The 21,237-nt window shown below is 41.1% G+C and overlaps 1 protein-coding gene across 2 annotated transcripts; it reads left to right on the top strand.

Moving 5' to 3' along the window:
- Positions 1 to 774: 774 nt before the first annotated feature.
- Positions 775 to 17,734, top strand: LOC101984465 (cytochrome P450 2J3). Of its 2 annotated transcripts, XM_005353435.3 has the most exons (9): positions 776 to 1,066; positions 3,943 to 4,105; positions 5,216 to 5,365; positions 5,760 to 5,920; positions 6,993 to 7,169; positions 9,382 to 9,520; positions 13,194 to 13,381; positions 15,095 to 15,233; positions 17,253 to 17,734. In XM_005353435.3, exons 1-9 carry the CDS (start codon positions 857 to 859, stop codon positions 17,429 to 17,431), a joined length of 1,506 nt encoding a protein of 501 aa, XP_005353492.1. In that variant the 5' UTR covers positions 776 to 856; the 3' UTR covers positions 17,432 to 17,734. The 2 variants fall into 2 exon arrangements, with proteins under 2 accessions (XP_026638026.1, XP_005353492.1); XM_026782225.1 differs by lacking the exon at positions 15,095 to 15,233 and having other exon boundaries at positions 775 to 1,066; positions 17,253 to 17,360.
- The last annotated feature ends 3,503 nt before the right edge of the window (positions 17,735 to 21,237 follow it).

Below are 21,237 nucleotides of genomic sequence, written 5' to 3'. Positions count from 1 at the left end.
CAGAGCATCAGTTGCTGACTACAACCTGCTCTGAATGACTGCAAACAGGAAGGAAGAAAGTAAACAAACCAATGAAGCAATGGGAAGGTTGCCTAACACGCTCAAGGGCTGACTTCAGTCCCTAATACTACATGGGAAAAAAAAAAAAAAAAAACAAGCAAACAAAATAGAATCGAGACCAGGGTGCTCCTTCGATGTTCACTAAGAATCTGTGGATTCTTTTATTCTCTGTGCATAGCACTGTCAAAGTGAGGCCAGCGCTACTCTCTCTCACTTCCCAGGGAGGTTGCAATCCCTGGTCAAAGTTTGTTCATAAAACAGGAGTTCAGATGCCCATGATAATCTCTGGAATTTCTGCAAATCATAAACCGAGAACCAGGTGGAGGGTCTGTCTGAATGAGCTAGGCTCTTTGCTAGGCCAGACATTACCAAGTGCCTCCTTCCTGGAATTCACCCTAGTTTCTCCAGAGGAACAGGCTGGAAAGTCTAAACACCTGAACAGGAATTTGGGTAAAGCACGTGACCAAGAGCGTCCAGGTGGGCGCAGGGGGCGGGGAGATTGGGTCCTTGAGAAAAGCGGGAAATGCTAAGGGGCAGAAGGCACAAAGCTCTGCTCTGGCTCAGAGAGTTGAGAAGAAACAAGTTTTAGAAGAGCTTGCCGCCAGGCCTAAGGGCTGGCAGCAAGCACAGCTGGGCTGGGCGGAGGAATCCGCAGAGGGAGAGGGGGTGGGGTTCTGTGGGAGGGGGCGGGACAAGCCTAGAGGCTGGCCTATTCTGGGAACCAGAGGCTGTGACCCTGAAGACTTTTCTTAGCTGGGATCCTCATTCTCCCAGAGATCCTGCCTGAGTACCAGCCATGCTCGCTGCAACAGGCTCCCTGGTGGCCGCCATCTGGGCAGAGCTCCATCTGAAGACTCTGCTGCTGGCTGCTGTTGCCCTCCTCTTTCTGGCTGACTACCTCAAAAAGCGGCGCCCCAAGAACTATCCGCCAGGGCCCAGGCCCCTGCCCTTCGTGGGCTGCTTGTTTCATTTGGACCCAAAGCAACCCCACCTAGCCCTCCAGAAGGTAAGTAGAGTCCAGGGTGCCTCTGGCTGTGACCTGGGACGGGACCCTGGCACCTGAAACCCGAGGACCTGATTGTAAGCTGATACTGGCAGCCTGTTAACCCAGAGATAAGTTAGTTGCCAAAGAGATGTCTATCTGTCGTTGTAAGATTTCTATTGTGATTTGATGGCCAGAGAACATACTGGGTATTATTTTAATTTTTAAAAGTAGGTCAATGTGAATTGGATGACATAAAATTTATCCTCATAAATACACCACGCTGGTTTAAGAAATGGGGTTCCACAGATGTCGATTAGAGCTCTGGTCCAGATTAAAAAAAAATATATGGTCTCCTCTTGACCTGTATAAATATCGGTTTTCTTGTTTTTCTTATTGATTTTAATTTGGTCCTTCACTCCTTACTGGTTTTATCAACTCCAGAGAAAGATGCACTGGAAAATCCAGCTCCGCTGACTCTCCGTCTTTCCACTCAGTTCTGGAAGCTCTCCCCCTTCTATTGGAAAGACTGCCATGCGCACTATGTACACATGTACGACTGGCGGGTCTTTCTGGTGAATGACCATCTTCTATGTAATGTTCCTCTTTATCCATAGCAATTTTCCTTGCTTAGATAGTGAATCCTCCAGCCACGTTTAACTATCCCTGTCACTTCCCATTACATGTGAAGACTGAGTGTATCTTTTTATTTATTTCTATTTAACAGTTTAAGCTCATAAGTTTTCTTTTGTTTCCCACCTCTTTTCTTCCATTATCCCTTCCCTGTGTGTTTCTTGGACACTCCCCGAGTAGATGCCTTTTTATTCGTCTTTATTCGTCTCTTTTTCCATCTCTTTTATCGTCCTGCCAGCATCTGCTCTGCATTATTCAATATGCAAATGAGCATCCTGAGAGTTTGCTACCACCATTTTCCATGTGAAGTGCATCAACTACAAACATGGGGGAGTCCTCTCCCCTGTATGATACACTGCCCCAGGTGCTGTCCCCACTCACTGAGACCCACATCCCACAGTGCCCTGCTCTGTAGTGTCAGTGCAGCTGGAACTCAAAGGCACAGGAGTCTGTTGTCTTTGCCCCTTCCTTGTCCTCCCATAGCTGTCTTTTTTTCTGACCTTTCAAGTTTGTCCTTTCCATTCTGATCTGAAGTACTTTCTTTCTCCATTCCTTCGGAAGAGGCTGCACAAATGTGGTAAAGGAGGAACTGAGATCTCTGTTTCATATCTCTGTTGAAGCTAGATGTGACTCAGGAGGACAAAATGCAGAAATGGAGCCTTCCAAAAGTCAACTCTTGATCATACGGGAAAGAAAGTTCGATATTCCTCATGCATGGTCATTCAACTCTATTTGCACAAGCTTTCACATTCCACATCTTCGTGGACCTTCTCTTCCCTTCTCTCCATTTCTCTCTTCTTCACCCAAGCTCCCCACCCCACACACTCAGGCCTGCCTCCCACTCTATAGCTCTCACTAAACTCCAAGTTCATTTGGATATCTCAAAGTCATCTTGTTTTCCTCAAATATTACATAACATCTAGTGATTTCCTCAGCCCAAGCAACAGCTTTGTCTTCTTGGCTACCCTACTTCACATCCAACTTGTTTGTCTTTTTGGGAAGACAGGAAATGCTCACTGTGGTGAGGAGTTTTAAAGTGGATGAAATAAAGCACGAGAATTGATATTCATTTACTCCGTGAGTATTATCTATGACCAGAATGCAACCTGCTCCTTCATCCTCATCGTCGTGATTTTGTACCTCACATGCTTTGCAACTAAACAGCCGACTAATTTCTCAGAGATGCTGAGTGCCTAGAACTTGAGAACAAAGTGGCTTTCATGTTTCTACTTTTATTCTTCCTTAAAGAACCCAGTGTGGAAGGGATAACTTTTTAATGTTCATACTAAGTTTCAAAAAATAGAACTGCTTCCTCAAGAGTACACAGACAGTTAACCATAGAAGCTACAGGTTTGCATCACTGCAGAATGACAGGGAAGTCTCCACTGCCAGCCTCCACCCTTCATTACACTCTCCATATCTAAGAAGCTATGGGAAGGGCACACTCTACTCTGGCTACAGATATCTACAGATATTTTAGTTTATTAATAATTCCATGCTTGCTACAGTAGAATCTAAAGACACAATTTCAGCCTTTGGAAAGTTAGAAAAATAGGACTCTGCCTCCAGTGGTCTCCAGATGCTTCAGTTTAGAAACATTGATTTCTTTAAAACTTTGTTGTCCTCATAACCTAGTCTAGGGACACACTGATGCTTATTCAATTCATATTGACGAACACATGAATGAAAATTTTTTTGAGGAAATTCTTAAAGTAAATAGGAGAAAAAAGAAAACCCAGAAACATTCTCATCATACCAAATACCTCCTCCACACACAAATAGACAGACTATATTCAGTGGTAGTGCATTGCTTACACAGGAATCTTCTGTATATAGTAGATGTTGAAGGAATTATTCTCTGTTTAAACAAGAGTGTTTTTCAAGCTACACCAAACATGTACAGACCTTCCTTGGTCTTTTTCCTCTGTTCTCTGCCTTCGTTAAATTCAGGAGGCTTCAGGTTAGAGACTTTGCTTATTGGTTGCTACACATACCCTCATGTCTTCCTCTAGGGAAGTAGAGTAGCTGCATACCTCATTCATATTTGCTGAATTCTTTAGGAATTTTATAAAGGGAAATTTCTATTCTTAGTGTATATTGTAATTGAACCCAATTTATAAGAGAAAAATTTCAAAACATTTACATAGAGTAAGATGCTTGCCTTTGCAGACATCTCAACATGAGTCCCATTGGCTACATGCGTGCCTGTCATCTCTGTACCAACAGGCATGGACTCACTGAGTTATAATTACTGGAATATTTTTCAGTTTGTGAAGAAATACGGGAACGTTTTAAGCTTGGATTTTGCTAATATACCCTCAGTGGTTATAACTGGCATGCCCTTAATCAAAGAAGTCTTTACTCAATTGGAGCCAAATTTTCTGAATCGTCCTGTCACTCTTCCCCGAAAACATCTCTTTAAGAAAAATGGTAAGTTCCTTGAGCAATATATGGTATGTATTGTAATTGTGTGGCGTGTTAAAGGTGCCTGTCTATAACTGGCCAATTCTCGCATAAGCTAACCCCATTATAAATTGCCATCTAACAAGGAAGCAGGGTGCCGTATTCTCTGAATAGAAGTGCCTCTCAGAGGACTTACCATGTCTCTCTTCTAGATTTAAGAAAAGCCACATGTCCTGTACATTAACTCTTGATGCTCTGATGGGATGTCCAGCCATGCATACTGTGCCCTCACTTTCATTTTCCCATCCCAACCCTCTGCCGCAGGAAAATAGATGGGAGTCAGCCAGCCTCTTCTTGCTGCTGCTCTTGATTATGACTCTGTATCCTCCAGTGGTCTTTAGCCTTCTGGCCAGTAATATAACTGGGAGGTTTGAATATTTATTACTATCATTTAAACAGTAGCAATCAGGAGACTAAGACGGGTATGTAAAGGATCTAAGGATATCTCTTACAGTTACCAAATTGACAGAAGCATTCATTGTATATGCCACGATAGTGGATGGATGCTGTGTACACCAGCATGTCCCTTCTCCTTGGCTCCATGGTCTCTGTGTCTTAAGTCATTCATTCATTTTTCACTGTGTCTCTCGGCTGGAACCTCTTCTATAAAATTTCCTTACCTCGCTAAAAGTACATGTCTTATCTTATTCATGAGTGCATCCCAGTTATTCAGCTTAGCATGAGTTGTGTGATTTGTGTGACCAAAGGGCCATGGAACTAGAGAGACTGAAACTTGAATATAGCAGCTGCAATCTGCTAACTAGATTTCTTTATAAAGGAAGCTTTATCCCAATGTCTCGGCTTTTGTATCAGGTGCAATGGGTCTGGAGTTAATTGTCAATAAGCGTATGAAATGTCTGAAAGTGTTAAATCACATAAAACACAAGAAACACCAAAGTATTTGATGTTGTAAGTAGTCAGTAAATCTTACTTCCCTTGCTTTGGGATTGTCTCTTCAGATAGCTGCCAAGAGCCTTATGGGCCCATCTCCTTTCTATAGCACAGGGGCCTGTGCCACTTGTCGGGTAATTTTAGATCAGAATCTCAGTTCCATAATGCTGAATCTCTCCTTTCCAGGACTGATCTTCTCCAGTGGGCAGACATGGAAGGAGCAAAGAAGGTTTGCCCTGATGACTCTGAGGAACTTTGGGTTGGGAAAGAAGAGCTTAGAGCAGCGCATGCAGGAGGAGGCCAGCTATCTTGTGGAGGCCATAAAAGAGGAAGGAGGTGGGCATCTCAGAGGGCAGGGGCTGAGAATAAATGGTGAACAGATTCTTACTAAGCATCTGTTTGTCCAGGCCTGCTCTGGACTGGGTACTGAAGACTGAACTATGAGCCTATCCTAGAGCGCTATAACATAGCAAACAAAAATGTGTTATTAAACACTTTGTTGAATTTAATCCTGGTAGTCTATCTGATTTACATCCATTGACAGAAACCTTGGATCATGTAAGCCCCACATGTATGCTGTGGCCAGAATCCATTATTTATTCTCTGCATTCTCCAATATTTGTGTAGGGGGAGGGGAAGCACAAGGATTGTTTTATTATTTGGAGTTAATTGCTTATAGACAATATAAATATAAATATCTTTAAACAACTCGGCTCCCTTTCTACTCCAGGACAGCCATTTGACCCTCACTTCAATATCAATAATGCAGTTTCCAATATCATTTGCTCTATCACCTTCGGGGAGCGCTTTGAGTACCAGGATAGTCAGTTTCAGGAGATGCTGAGGCTACTGGATGAGGTCATGTGTTTGGAGTCATCACTGATGTGCCACGTAAGCATGCCACCCTCTCATGTCTTGAGAAGAGTATTAACGAGGGACTAATTCAAACAGACTCCTCCTTTTTGTGTTTTAGTGCTTTTGAAGTTAAAACATAGTATCTTAAAGTTGAGTTTAGCACAAATGTATTCAAATCTATCTGTTGGTTTCAGAGTTGTTGATAATATACAAAACTCTTGCATGAGTATAGCCACATTTCTAATACTTAAACGAAGTACCAACATTTGCAGGATGCCCATGTATCTGTGAATGCTGGTGCTGGTTACTTACCAGCTCAGCTTACTTACTTAATATGCTGCTTCATGTGTTGCGCTTTGTTCACTGGGAATAGGGTGGGCAAAATGTGTTACTGTTAATGATTATTTTCCCATGTTTTGGAATTTTGAGTTGTTCCCTGACTTGTGATATTAGTAACGTTGCAGTATATGTTCTGGAACAAGTGTTCATGTGAACCCATTCACGGATTTGTGTAGACTTTGCATCTGCACATAAAAAATAACTACAAGTTCAAATAGATTCCTGTTTTTACATTGCAGTAAACACTTGGTGTTCAAACTTTACCCAGCTTAGGAAATCTATGTTCCAATTTTTGTCCCTTCAATCCTTAGGGTCTTCTAAATATTTTCCACACCTTACTGGTCTCTCAGGCTTATTCCTAAATAGGAAAGACAGCTTTAAAGGAAAGTTAATTCCTAAGGTCACCTATGCTTCCTGGAAGTCATGCTGTTGCCTTGGTATAAAACTATGTGAGATAGTATACACATTTGTACTTATTTAAGGGTTCTTGATGCATTCATTTTCCTTGCATCAGGTACATGTCATTGTTAAAATGTTAAATTGTTTCAATTAAGTAAAGGACACTTTAATTTTGCAAACTGCAAGATTATGTAATGGTTAAAAAAACCATATAATTATATTCTACTGTGAAATGCCTGTGGAGGGGGCAGGTATGGAGTAAGAGTGAAGCAGAAGTCAAGGTGGCCTCACTAGCCACTGTAGGAAATAAAGGGAAGGACAAGAGTGTTTTGACATGTGGCACCATGACTGTCTTATTTTTCCCAATCAGCTCTACAATATCTTTCCAAGGATAATTCATTATCTTCCTGGATCACACCGAACACTTTTCAGAAACTGGGGAAAGCTGAAATTGTTTGTTTCTGATATAATTAACAATCACCGGAGAGACTGGAACCCTGATGAGCCGAGAGACTTCATTGACGCTTTCCTCACGGAAATGACAAAGGTGGGGAAGGTGCTGGCTGTGTTGTCTTCTTGCAGAGGAAGCAGCAAATTAATAGTTTCCAGTTGGTTCTGCAGCCTGTGTTCTTGAACTTATTGGTTTGACATAACACAAATGTGTTCCCTCATAGAACTGTGTACGCTCTGTATGCCTGTTGGCCAGGCGGCTTTACATGGAAATAGTGAGAACTCATTACTTTGCTTCTTCCAGATTCTACTGGGTACAGATACCTTTTGCCTTGTCTCCTTCCTTCATCTTCAATGCCAAGACTGTAATGTCTATTTCTCCCTGATCACTGCTTCAATCTTTATATCTCATCTCTTTGCTTCTGAACCTTGATCTCCATTTTATAATAACAACTCTGTACAACCTTCTTTTTGAAAATTAATCACATACACAAGGTTGATTATGGGGTATTAAGCACAATGTAGAGCTGAACAGATGGATGTCTCCCTAGATCATTTGTTTGATACCCTACAGGAAAATTAGATGAAAAGAGTATAATACTTATCAGGAATAGTATAGCATTAATTCAGGATTGTTAGAGTCATTAGAAATAGAGTTCATGGTCATGGCAGGAAGCCATGATAATGCCAGATATTATCTTTCCGTGTTTCTCTCTTGGCTTTTAGCCAGATGTGAATGAGCTGTATCATAAATGAAAATAGCAATTAAACTTCAGAGTTGAATTTTGTTACAAGTTGGTTTGGGGCCAGTCATTGATTGGATCTCATTCACCAATGCCAGATATAAGCAATGCACAGCTGAATGCAAGAACCTGGCTTTAACATATAGATGAGGCCTCCTGAATCCACATAAAAGCCCCGTCCAATAATACACAAGAGGCCAGGCAGCAACCAGCTGTGTGTGTGTGTGACTTGTGTATCATTGTGATAGTCCCTGACCAAATCAACACAGGAGAGATTGGTTCTGCTCACCATTTTAGAGTTGGGTCTGTCACCATGGCGAAGGAACGGTGACAAAAGCCTATGGTGAAGTCTGTTCACATAATGCTGCTTTAGGGTCAGAGTCCAAGGCAAGATCCAGCGTCCAAATATAACTGCAAACAAGCTGCTCCTAGCAGTCTCTTCCTCCAGTTAGGTCCTTCCCCCTTTTCCAATAGTATAGAACCTTCAAAACTACTTCAGACAATTAGGAGCCAAGCATCCAAAAAGTGAGCTTGTAGTAATTCCGAATTTTCTTTTTTTTTTTATTTTTTTATTTATTTATTTTTTTTATTTTTTTGGTTTTTCGAGACAGGGTTTCCTCTGTGGTTTTGGAGCCTGTCCTGGAACTAGCTCTTGTAGACCAGGCTGGTCTCGAACTCACAGAGATCCGCCTGCCTCTGCCTCCCAAGTGCTGGGATTAAAGGCGAGCGCCACCACCGCCCGGCTCCGAATTTTCATTTCAGATTTAAACCATATTACAAATACAGCCTGGATCTCACTAGGACTCTTACTGGTACACATCACTGGATCAGTGCTCCTCCTCTGAACAAGGACAGAATAGTAATTTTTTTATCCTCTCTCTGATTTCATTTTCCTTAAATAATATTGATAAAAGCCATGTTTTTTCTCTTCAGAGAAAGAGGTGAATATTTCCTTGTCATATCCAGGTGTTAGGCCATCAATGTTATAATCAATCTTAACAGATTTATTCTTCCAGAGGAAGCTGGTAAAAATGATGCCATGCCATAAAAAAAATTATGGGATCAAAAAGTCTTGACTAAGAAAGATGGATGGTGAGATCAGAGAATCAGAAATCACTGAGAGTTACTTGATTCTTTCTGGTATAAGCAGAAGCATCTGTCAAGTGTTGGCTGTGTGCCTGTGGTGTCTCAAATGATTGATAATGGCATGTTAAGGTATGTTTCTTATCCTCATTTTATCAAACGGAAGAAAAGAAACGTTAGGTGCGTGTCCTAGGCCAAATCGTGACTTAGAGATGTGGCTGATACTAGAAACAAAAGATGATTTTAACTCTTTTTCTGACCATTGGACAAAAAGTTTCGAAAAATATAATCAGAAGAAAATAGTTGAGATTTTCATCCACCCAAGTGCCATAAGGTTTTGGTCGTCCCTTTGTAGCACTTAGGGCAGAAATACTTCCTGATGTGGTCAAAGGGATTCTTACTTTATACGAATCATTCCAAATTCATACCCTAAGGTCTTGACTGAGACCCTTGGAATACATAAGTACACACTGTCTTTTCCAGTACCCAGACAATACTACAAGTTTCAATGAAGAAAACCTCATCACCACCACTCTGGACCTCTTTTTTGCCGGAACAGAGACAACATCCACGACCCTGCGCTGGGCTCTGCTCTGTATGGCCCTCTACCCAGAAGTCCAAGGTGAGCATGGGTGAATGCACCAGGAAAAGGTGGAGTGGGACATCTCGAATCTGTGGCTCGGGTGGGACCAGAAGGCATGGTGAGATGGGAAAGACAGAATGACTGTGAGGTGAAGTGCACTTGGGATGGAATACATCCTCCACATGTTCTGTCAGATTAGGATGGGCACAGCAGGGCCAATATTATAGCATTTGTGTGCTCAAGAAGCAGAAGGTTTAAAACAAAACAGAGGAATCAAGGAACAGTGTGATCAATTCCAGCAAAGGATGGTATTACCTTAGGAGCATCTACACATGTTCTCCTTTCTATTTAGCAATGCATTCCTATTTGCCTTGGATACTGTGCTGTAGTGGTATTTCGTTTGTTAATAAATAAAGCTTGCCAGAGGTCAGAGAGTAAAACAGCTGCCCTGATCAGCCTTGCAGATCAGGCAGTGGTGACACACACCTTTAATCCCAGTAGCCATACTAGTTTGCCATAGAAACTGGGCAGCAGTCCCAGCCCTAGAAAGGAATATAAGATGGAAGGAAACAGCTCTCCTTCAGTCTCATTTTGAGTTGCCTGGAGACAGGACCACCATTTCAGAAAGAGGTAGAGGTAAGAGCCAGTGGCTGGCTGCTTCACTTTTCTGAACTTTAGGTAGAACCACAATTTATGTCTCAGGGTTTTTATTAATCGTTTTATACTGTGCAAATGCCTTAGTGTGGTTTCTGAAGTCATGTGATGTGCACCTTTCTGCCCATCCTCAACCGCCTCCTACCCTGCATGGTAGCTTTCCTGTGTTACATATCCTCTCTGGTCACTGTCTGCATTCTTGTCTCTAAGTCATGACATTAAGTCTTCTCTCCACCAACAATATACTGTTCCAATTTCCTCCATATCTAGAAGAATATTCTAAGGTACCACATCTCTAAGGTGTTTCAGATTTTTCTAGGAATTTACTGACTAAGCAATTGCTGTCATTTTCTTTTTCTAGAGATGAACAATTTTCTCCCATCAATGACTGGACCTTGTACATTGTTTTTATATCTCTCCACTGCTCGTTGTCCATACCAAAGAATTGTCTGTCTCATAATTTCTCTTCCTCCACAGTCTAGAAGAGTTTAGCAGGTAGTGGTTGGGAACATTTTTCATATACTGCCACATTTTTTCAAAGTATGACTAACAATTTATTCATGGGTTTTAAAGTCAATTTAGTACCTATTTGCCCTAGGATATAAACCAAAAAGAGGAAGTTAGAGCTCTACCAATGTGGTAAAGTCAGATTTGTCCATTACCTTATTTTCACCTTTGTGTGAGTGACCCTATGTGAATGTATGTATGTGTAAATGTGTACATGCATGCTTAGGCCGCAGAAAACTTCAGACCTCCGTCCTCAAGCATAGTTCACTGTTTTGTTTTTTTTTTGGTTTTTTTTTTTTGGTTTTTGTTTTTTTTTTTGCTTTTGAGATACATTTTCTCATTGGCCTAGAATTCAATAAGTAACCACCGAGCTCCAGGGGTCCCCTTTTCTCTCTGTCTCCAGTACAACTAGCTTTTGCCGTCACACCTGACTTTTCTAGGGATCAAGCTTAGGTCCCCATGTTTAAGTAAGGTTTTTCTCAATCGAGCTATCTCCCAAGAGTAAACTTTCTTTATTAATGTGAAATGTATAATTAATATGTATCTATCTTTACCTATACACTTATTGAGTCACCATTTAAAATGCATTTCTTCCTGAAGATTACATTTAAAGTTTTTGTTATGTTTTAGGGGGTGTAGTAGAGTGCCATGGCACAAGTGTGGCGGTCATAGGCCAACTTGCAGGACTCAGTTATCTCCTTCACCATGTGGAACCTGCAGGTTTAGCTCAGCTCAGCAGGCACCTCTACCCTGTCAGGCATATTACTGTCCCATTACTACATTTTTTTTAATTAAAATCATTTCACTTAGTATACAGACTTAACTCCTAAAAATGAGACTCCAAAATATCAGTAGATTTAAATAATGTAATTACAACTATGTTCATTTCACAACATGCATAATAGTCAAAGAATGGTAAAAACCAGAGTATCTATAAGACATGAATAAATAAAGTACAGAATATGTCTGAGATCTAATGGAAATTTAATCAGACGTAAGAAATTGGTTTTAATTTTTTAAAGATTAATTTTACGTGTATGAGTGCTTTGTCTATATATGTGGCTTTACCTGTAAGTGGATTACTGCATGCTTGTCTCATACCTGCATAGGTTAGAGGAAAGCATCAGATCCTCTGGTCTGGGATTATAGATGGTGATGAGCCACCATGTGTGTGCTAGGAACCAACCTCAGGTCCTCTGCAAGAGCTACGAGGGATCTTAACCACTGAGTCATCCTCCAGCCCCAGAAAAGGAATTATGATGCTGCACCAGTTCAGGCACTGTGCTAAGTTCAAGAAGATGATCACAAAATCGCAAATACTGTACTCTCTAACTAAAACAGTAGTCAGATTGTGCACACCGAAGGTAGAATGCAGGGAGGGGAATCAGTTTTTGTAACATGGATATCAACTTTTTTGTACCACGAAGTTCCAGCAATAAACATGTACAACAGTGTGAACATACTAAAGGCTAGTGAATTATTCACACAAAAATAGTTAAAGAGCTGTGATTGGTGGCCCACACCATTAATCTCAATCGTTGACAGGTTTAAGATAGTTTTATTGAGAATTTAAGATAATCCTGGCGACACAAATCTTTCCTCAAAAATCACCATAGAAATAATGATAAATTTTATATTATATAAATTTTATGTGAAATTTTTACATGTAGGGTAATAGTAAGGGGCTCGGTGTTCCAAATTCATTTTAAATGAAATGTGTAGCTAACCAATCAGATAAAATTAGCGCAACCTCTATTACTCTTGAAAAAGAGAAACCACCATACTGGCAGACAGGTTGCAGAATCAATCAGTTATTATTATAATAGTTCATATAAATCTCAAAACATCCTTAGGATAAGGCAGACTTATTCTCACTAATCACATGGTAAAATGAAGCTCAAAGAATGTAAGCATCTTCACCATGAATGTTGTTCAGCAACACACTGCTGTCTACAGCCCATGCTGTTATAGCTACTTAAGACAGTAGGAATTGCAGATGTTCTGTACCTTTGTGTCCTATTTGCCATGCTCTTGTTCAGCTCTACCTCATGCAGCAGGTGAATGGCTCTTGTGCAGAGAGCTAGTCCCTACCAAAAAGATTCATTGCTCTTTACAGCATGAATCTCAGTAGAGGTTTGGCACTTAAGAGACAGAAAATTGTCTATCAGGCAAGAAAACTGCTAATGCCTTGGTCTCAGAAGTTCCAGGCTCTCGAACTATGAGGAATACATTTGTGTGGTTTGTCACCCACTATGCATGGTGCCTATTTGTAGAAGCCCTGACTAGATACTGCTATTAGTTTACCTGTGTTCATCTGAGACATTCAGCTCAGAACACATGGAAATTTATGATTATGTTGTAAACTCAAAGAAAGTTGTTGAATTGACAGTTTTCTAAAACAGGTATTTGAAAGGTTGAGAAAACTTTTATTTCTTTAATAACCAGAGTGCTAAGGTGAAATAAAAGCAGGTAAGGGTCTCGGAGACAACTTCTATATCTTTAGAAGAAAGCATTAAAGTTAAAGGTAATAGAATTTCCTGTTTTCTTTCAGAAAAAGTGCAGGCTGAGATTGACAGAGTGATTGGTCAAGGAAGACAGCCAAGCCTGGCTGACCGAGCCTCCATGCCCTACACCAATGCTGTCATCCACGAGGTGCAGAGAATGGGCAACATCATTCCCTTTAATGTTCCCAGGGAAGTGGTCGTTGCCACCAAGTTGGCTGGATTTGACCTGCCAAAGGTAACACTCATCTTCAGATCCTCTGGTCCATCGTTGGTGTCATCTTGGGAGCCTAAATTTAAAAAGTGGCATGTAGTCCTGACCAGAGAAATGGTTTCCATAGGAAAAGAAGTATATTTCTGTCAAAACCGTCTATGTGCATTAGTGGATTTTCAAATCTATTATGAGGAGTTGAGAAGGGAAGCTTCCTTGATCATGTGTGATTAGGCCAAACCTGGCCTTGTTTCCTATGGGCCTCCTCAGCATATTGCGGGTCTAATCCTAGCAGAGGACCTTTGCTGAAGAGGCAGAGAACAATCATTGTGTTTACTGTTCTTATCAATGAACAACAGTTCATGACTTGAAGTTGAGTACTGAATTTTTCCAACGCTGTTTGCATTTTTTCTGTCCATTAATTCATTTTCAGACAGCCATACCAACTCTTTCCATCAGCATCAGTTCCCTGGGTGCTGATAAATCTAAATGGCTGTGTTCAACAGATGTGGGAAATCATGGCCTTAACAGCAGATAAACCTGTTTCCAATGCTGAATTCACTTACTCCTACTGGACAAGCACATCTCCTAACCAATCACAGCTTCAGCTTCTACAAAAATGCTTTCAACCATATTTATAGACTCCATATGGAAATATAATAAGATTACATATATGGAACCTTATACTCAGAATAGAAATTATTCCTTATTAATCAAGAGAATGTTCATTAAATACCCACAAGGTTTGGGTCTGTAGTTGGGATACCTGAGTCATGGGAGTCCCTGTTATAAACCATAAGGGCTGTAGGAAGGAAACCATTCTGTTTCTCTGTGATACTGACAAGATGGGGAAAGGAGTAGCAACTGCAGGAATCAGTGAGTGTTTCTGGGGAAAGAGGCATTGGAACTGAGGATTGAAGGAGGGTGAAGAACTAGCTATGTGTCAATATGCAAAGGAATACTCCATCTAAAGCAATCAGCATTGCAACATGGATCATAAAGGAAGACTGCTCTAGTGGGAGCCCAGTCAGAGGTCAACAATAAACAGTGACTCTGAGAGTACACAGGATGAATCTTTGATATAAGGATTTGAGAAACCTGCTTTCCAAGTTTGAGTGAGTGAGTGGACTATGCAATTACATCATATGCAGAGCCCACTCAGCCTTCAAACTGTGGAACACAGTTATAGCTATTAGGTAGTTGCAAGAGGAGGATATGGAGCCTGCACTAAGGTTTCAGTGGGAAACCGGAATGGAGGTGATGGATTCGAGAGTGGTCCAGCTTTGCTGATGATTGAGCAAGGAGAGGGAAAGGCTTACTCTGGTGATTTTGGGTATTGTGTGATGTATCTGCCATAACAGGAACGCTTTCTGATACATCCCTGCATCTTTGGCAGTAGTGAGTTAGGCTGTTGTCTCTTTAATAATATACAGAAAAAAAACGAAGAAGATTAGATAAAGGGGACATGAACAGTTACTCATCATCTCCCCATGGATGCTCTCAGGTCCTCTTCTCAAACCTATATTAGCCACTTTTGGTAAAGTAGACATATTCGTTAATAAAGCATGGTCCATCTACCTTTGCAAATGGCTGGAATATTTCAAGTGACAGTGAATCAGTTGCAGAGAATAGGAAAGTTCAGGATGTCAAGTGCCCCAGGCCAGGTATGGCAGTTTGAGCATCATCACCTGTTTATGTGGGAGTTTTTATTAAGTCTTTACTTTCTGCTGCCTTTTCTAGGGAATCATGGTCCTGACCAACCTAACTGCATTGCACAGGGACCCCAAAGAGTGGGCCACTCCAGATGTCTTCAACCCAGAGCACTTTCTGGAGAATGGAGAGTTTAGGAAGAGAGAGGCTTTTCTGCCATTTTCAATGGGTGAGTTGTGATGAGCAGGAGAGAGTTCAGAGCTCCTCCCTAGCCTTTCCCTTCTCTCCACCGTATAATTCTATTCTTTAGTTGTGTTGTTTCTGTGTTATTTATTTCCCTTGGGCAAGCCAGCTCTCTGTTTATAAGGTAGTGATAATATCCCAGGAGGGATTACAAAAATACACAGCCTGGAAATTGTCACCCCATGACTTCACTGCATTCTGATGACCTAGTCAAGCCTCAAGACCAAGCCCAACTCCAGGGGAGGGAAACGACTGCAGTCTTTGGTTGGAATAGCGTTGAAGTGCTAGTACACATGATATGGACCCCATGGATGAGAGCAATGAGATCTGTATTGCTTTCATCATTTCCTTCTGATGAAGAAGAATAAAATTCAAGTTTCCTGAGGATGCTCACACAAGTGATGCCATAATGAAGACCAGTTACATTGAGCAGAATGTAGAAACCTAAAATGCCTATTGGGTTAACATTGTGCCAACAGCTGTGAGTGTTTTCTGCTTTACTGCTACCTGTGCCACAGTTACTTCCTTCCTCCTGTCTCTACTCTTTCTGTATGCAGCCTCCCTGGAAGAAGGAAATTCAGACATCAGCTTTTTTTTTCTTGGAAAAAATAAGTAGGGCTATGGCCTGTGCATTAGCAAGACAGATGGCACAGTCATTCTTGAACCAAGCCCTACTTGTTTATACAGCAGAGCACTGGCAGTTTCATGCTAGCATGGTCTTTGTTTTTTAATAAATCAAATCACTGGCTTACAAAAGCTAGGCATGGAAAACTTTGCCAAAAGCCTAGGTCATTTCTGTTATTTTAGTAGTGAGGCAATTCATGTGTTTTTCCATGTGAAGATGACCTAAGCACAGTCTCAACCAGGAAGTGGTAGTCAGCTGTCTATCACTGTCACGGCTGTCTGTCACTGTCACAGCTTTCTATCACTGTCACAGCTGTCTGTCACTGTTACAGCTGTCTATCACTGTCACAGCTGCCTGTCACTGTCAGAGCTGTCTATCACTGTCACAGCTGTCTGTCACTGTCACAGCTGTCTGTCACTGTCACAGCTGTCCGTCACTGTCACAGCTGTCCGTCACTGTCACAGCTGTCCGTCACTGTCACAGCTGCCTGTCACTGTCACAGCTGTCTATCACTGTCACACAGCACCTGACATAAAGAGCTTCAAAGGAGGACAGGTTTGTTCTGGCTCCTGATCTTGGACTTGTTTTTTAATTAAATCCAAAGCTTTCATATTGAGTGTCCCTTGTTTTCATCCTTTTCAAGTATGTAAGTTCCTGCTGGATAATTTTGATGACTGTCCAGCCATGGAACCTGTGTAAGAAACAAGACTCTGTGTGTTTGTCAAGTGAGAAAGATTTAGCTCTGTGAAAAATGGGTGGGTTAGTTGTAGTCACACAGTGGTCCTTGATTGAACAAAGGCTGAATCAGGAATATGGGTTCCTGACTTTACAGATCAAGTTTTGTCCTGACAGAAGAATTCTAGAAGAATATTGGGAATTTACAACAGAGCTGATTCAGTTCCATTTTATTAAGTTACCAGTCATATTACTAGTCATGCTTAACAGAATGAAGATGAAGGGAGCAGAGATGATGAGTTAAACATATTGATGGAACACACGTCCACACACTATGACGCCAGCACTATGGCAACACACAGTTACTGAAAAGTTTTGCCTGTAGTATCTGCATTTGTTCCTTCAGCAATCTGTGGAAGGTAGAGAGCACACCAGAAGCATGAACTAGTCATCAGTTTGGGAATATCAGTTTCCCGAGTAAAACAAAGTAGCAAAAGCACCTTAAAGAGTTGAGTAAGATAGTGGTTATAACAATGTTCAGCACAATCCCGATGACAGCACAGGCATGCATATCATCGTGCCCATGGTTCTGTCTGGACTGTGGAGTTATAAATAGCTTCTATTTTCTTGTTCATATGTTTCCTATTGTGCAGATTTTATAGTGAATGCACAGTACTTACGTACTCCTTTGTTTTTGTCTTGCAGGAAAACGAGCTTGTCTTGGAGAGCAATTGGCCAGGTCTGAGCTGTTCATTTTTATCACTTCTCTTATCCAAAAATTTACCTTCAAGCCCCCAGTCAATGAGAAGCTGAGCCTGCAGTCCAGAACGTCTGTTACCCTTTCACCCGTCAATCACCGCATCTGTGCAATTCCTAGGCTGTGATGTTGAAAAAGGAAAGTATGAAGAAATGGCATCTGCTTGGAAGACCCTGGTGCCTCATCACATTTGAGGGGACAGAATGAAGGTGACCAGGGAAGTAGTTATAATGAGACTAAAGAGATTGAATCCAATTATGGATTCATAAGTAGAAAATCATTTATGAGATCAATTACACTTCTCACCTAAGACTTTGAGAGAAAGATGATTCCTCCAGTAAAGAAAATGCTTGCAGAGATCATGAGAAATGGTGGATTAAATTGATATGGAAATCACAAAAAATGATCATAAAAGTTATGCCTTTACTTTACCGCTCTTTTTCTCCTTTCATTAATAATGTGTGTTTGCTTTTTGTAGCCTGTGCAGAAGGGAGGGTGTCCGTGTAGGCTCTCCCACTGGCTAGCTCTGTGGCTGCATTGCATTGCTCTGCCTCTGAGTGGGTTTCTCGGAAGTCAGCAGGGCAGGATAACTCCCAGCAAGCAGGCGAGGCAATTGCTGGGGAAGCAGTTTCTATGACTTACATACAGCAGTTGTAGGTAACCTAAGACCCATGAGATGGTGGGGTATAACCACAGGAAAGCAAATCCTGGAAGCAGATTTGAAGAGAAATCGGAATCATTTTCTGTTTCTACAGTAACTTCTTGCCTTGAGTCCTCCATTAGACATTTATTCCTATATACATTCTCACATAGGACCTGGCTGTGTCGGGTGTGAATGTCGTTTCCAACTGGGGCTTAACCTTAGGTGGTTCCTATTATCAGCCAGAACTCACTGGGCCCCAGCAGTGAATTTTTCAACAGGGCATGATAAATGGCAAAATTCTTCCTGGGTATGATCAGTGAGATCAGTTACTGATTATAAAGTAGGTCTAATAACATTGATAGGAAGGTTTTAATCTACTTACGATTAAAGCAAGAAAAAACGCTAATAAAGTGGCTATCACCCCCACATCTTTTGGTCCTCAAGATTCCAGAGATTCTGGAGCAACAAAATAAATTATTATATCAAGGAAGCATTTGACTGCAATAGCCTGAGGTTCCCAAGGACAGAAGCAAGGCAGCTATAGTAGCTCTGCACACTTACTTATCTCTCCCCGTTCCATACCCAGGCATCTGTAGCTTACAACATAAGCCAAAAATTAACTTAGAGATCATTTCTCTTTAGCTCTTGAACAATTCACACGAGCAAGAGATTTCCTTAAGTCTTATGGGCTACTGTTGCTCTCAAGATCCAAACCTCAGACCCTGTTTTTTTTATGCACAGTGTTATCAAAAGATCCTTACTGGAGACCTGTCTTTGAGCTTCTCTGTGGAACTTTTACCAAGAAAAAATCTCCAAGTTTTATCTAACATTGCTTTGCTTTCTAGGTGTGATTTTTTTTATTTAATTCTTTTTTTTTATTGAGAAAAGGAAAAAAAACCAAGTTTCCACCTCCTCCCAGCCTCCCATTTCCCTCCCTCTCCTCCCACCCTTCCCCCCTCCTCCCACCCTTCTCCCCTTCCCCTCACTCCTCTCCCCCTCCCTCTCCAGTCCAATGGGCAGTCAGGGTTCCCTGCCCTGTGGTAAGTCCTAGGTCCTCCCCCCTCCGTCCATATTTAGGAAGGTGAACATCCAAACTGGCTAGGCTCCCACAAAGCCAGCACATTAGGTAGGATCAAAACCCCATGCCATTGTCCTTGGCTTCTCATCAGTCCTCATTGTTCGCCATGTTCAGAGAGACCAGTTATATCCCATGCTTTTTCTGTCACAGTCCAGCTGGCCTTGGTGAGCTCCCAATAGATCAGCTCCACTGTTTCAATGGGTGGGAGCACCCCTCGTGGTCCCGACTTCTTTGCTCAACACTATCCTGAGTGAGAACCTTCATCTGATGATGGATGGCGATAGAGACAGAGACCCACACTGGAGCACTGGACTGAGCTCTCAAGGTCCCAATGAGGATCTAGGTGTGATTTTAATATACATATGTGCCTTTTTAGTCTAAATTTACCCTATTAAATGTATAGGGTGCATATCATCGTGCCTACGGGAGAATAATGACACCATAATAAATTCATACATCATTTTCTATTCTTGGGACTGAGTTGTCATTTTGTGCTGCCTGGGCAGTGCACCGCTGGTGAATCTGCTCCTGTGTTAATCCACATACACTGTCGTCTTCCCTCCTCAATGTGGAGTCAGATATCTTCAAGCAAGGCATGGCCTAGTAGACCACTGTTTATAGAGTATGGAGTCATTTAGAGCATGGCCCAACCTGATCTTGCCACAATAATTATGATAACAATAAAAATATGGGGGCCTCTCTTATCCCCATGGTTGCAATGGGTCCCAGCAAGTATCCTGGAACCACAATGAACCAGGTACTTTGTAAAGTAATTCACCATGACTCCTGGTGGAAATTTCTATGCACGAGCCTTGTCTCCTTTTTTTTTCTTCTAATTTCACTGAAATGGTATAAAGTGTGAGTCTCCTTCCCATCCAAGAATTATATAACAAAAAATTGTGAATGAAACTTCCAATAACCATTCGTCTTTTGCAGCCCTTTCCCCTCCTTTCTTCATTTCTGATTGACATCTAGTATGCAAGTCTTTTGAGAGGAAATAAAGAATGAGGGACATAAAGGAAACAAGCCATTACAAGGTGTGTTATAGATATGCCTTCTGGGGATGAATACCCCAAAGTCAGCTGTTCTCTGCATTGTGATCAGCTGTGGATTTCTATGTGTGCTGCCCAAAGAAGCTTCCTTGATACAAAGAACCATGTGTTTAAATTCTCTCTATCATAACTCCAGCATCATAGTTTCAACAGGGCTCCCTTAACTAAATTCTGTCAGGTGATGTAAATATGAATTTAATAATGATTTTAATAAAAGAAATTACCATACGTTATAAGGCTGTCTTATCTTTTCTATAAGGTTTACCTGAAAATTTACAAGGTCTAGTGGTTTAACAATACATTTACAGGTAATATTAGTTTAATGCATCACTCATGTATACAGTAAGGTGATGTTGCACAATATCTTTTAAACAGAGCAATAGCCATCTTCAGAACTTCAACTATGCCTGCTTAAAATAATTACCGCTAAACTGTTACATGTTTGTTTTCCTTTAAATAAGAGGGAATAGACAAGGTCACCAGCGAACCTTTCTCAAATATCCATTCACTCTCCTCAGCTAATTGCGTGTGATTAGGCCCAAGTTATATGAGACCTCAAGGTTCTCTGGGTGTCTGGGCTAAGATCTAAAAATCAGAACAGATCTACCGATATAAACAGAAATTTTTATATATACTGACTAAAGGACCTAAATACTGCCTAATCCTAATGAGTTCCTTTATTACTGTTATGTCTCATGGTATTTAATTTTTTTGATCAAGAGAAATGTGTGTATAAAAGTTAAAGTGACCCATAAATGTAATTATGGATGCCCAATTCTCTGAAATCTCCCTTCTACCTTTTTGGTTCTTGTTAACTTAAAAACCTACAACAACAAAAAAAAAAGTTGATTGTTAGAATTCATGTACAGGTAATCTTAATTTACTACAGTGTGTCATGTTCCTTTGCATGCTGACCTCATTACAGAGTAAGGATGGACATGGAAATAAGACCCACACACACCCAGAAGTCTGCTACTGCTGTCTCTGGCTGTGTAGGCCTGACCAGCTCTGACTATATAAGTCAAACCAGAAATAAAAACAAAAATCAATAAAGCAAAATAAACAACTCTTCCTTATCAATAGGAACGAGGAATTACTCTTCATGTCTTAACATATGGATGATCTTAGAGCCTATACCCACACTCTAAATGTCTAAACAA

Source organism: Microtus ochrogaster, chromosome 10 (assembly GCF_000317375.1).
Source record: "Microtus ochrogaster isolate Prairie Vole_2 chromosome 10, MicOch1.0, whole genome shotgun sequence".
NCBI lineage: Eukaryota > Metazoa > Chordata > Mammalia > Rodentia > Cricetidae > Microtus > Microtus ochrogaster.
This window is presented reverse-complemented; position numbering and strand designations above follow the sequence as displayed.

What these genes read in the sequence shown, in the direction of transcription:
- LOC101984465 (XM_005353435.3), top strand. Translation starts at nt 857, where the DNA reads ATGCTCGCTGCAACAGGCTCCCTGGTGGCCGCCATCTGGGCAGAGCTC. An exon ending in ACATCTCTTTAAGAAAAATG is followed by an intron (nt 4,106 to 5,215) that starts GTAAGTTCCTTG and finishes TCTCCTTTCCAG; the next exon opens with GACTGATCTTCTCCAGTGGG. An exon ending in CTGGATTTGACCTGCCAAAG is followed by an intron (nt 13,382 to 15,094) that starts GTAACACTCATC and finishes TGCCTTTTCTAG; the next exon opens with GGAATCATGGTCCTGACCAA.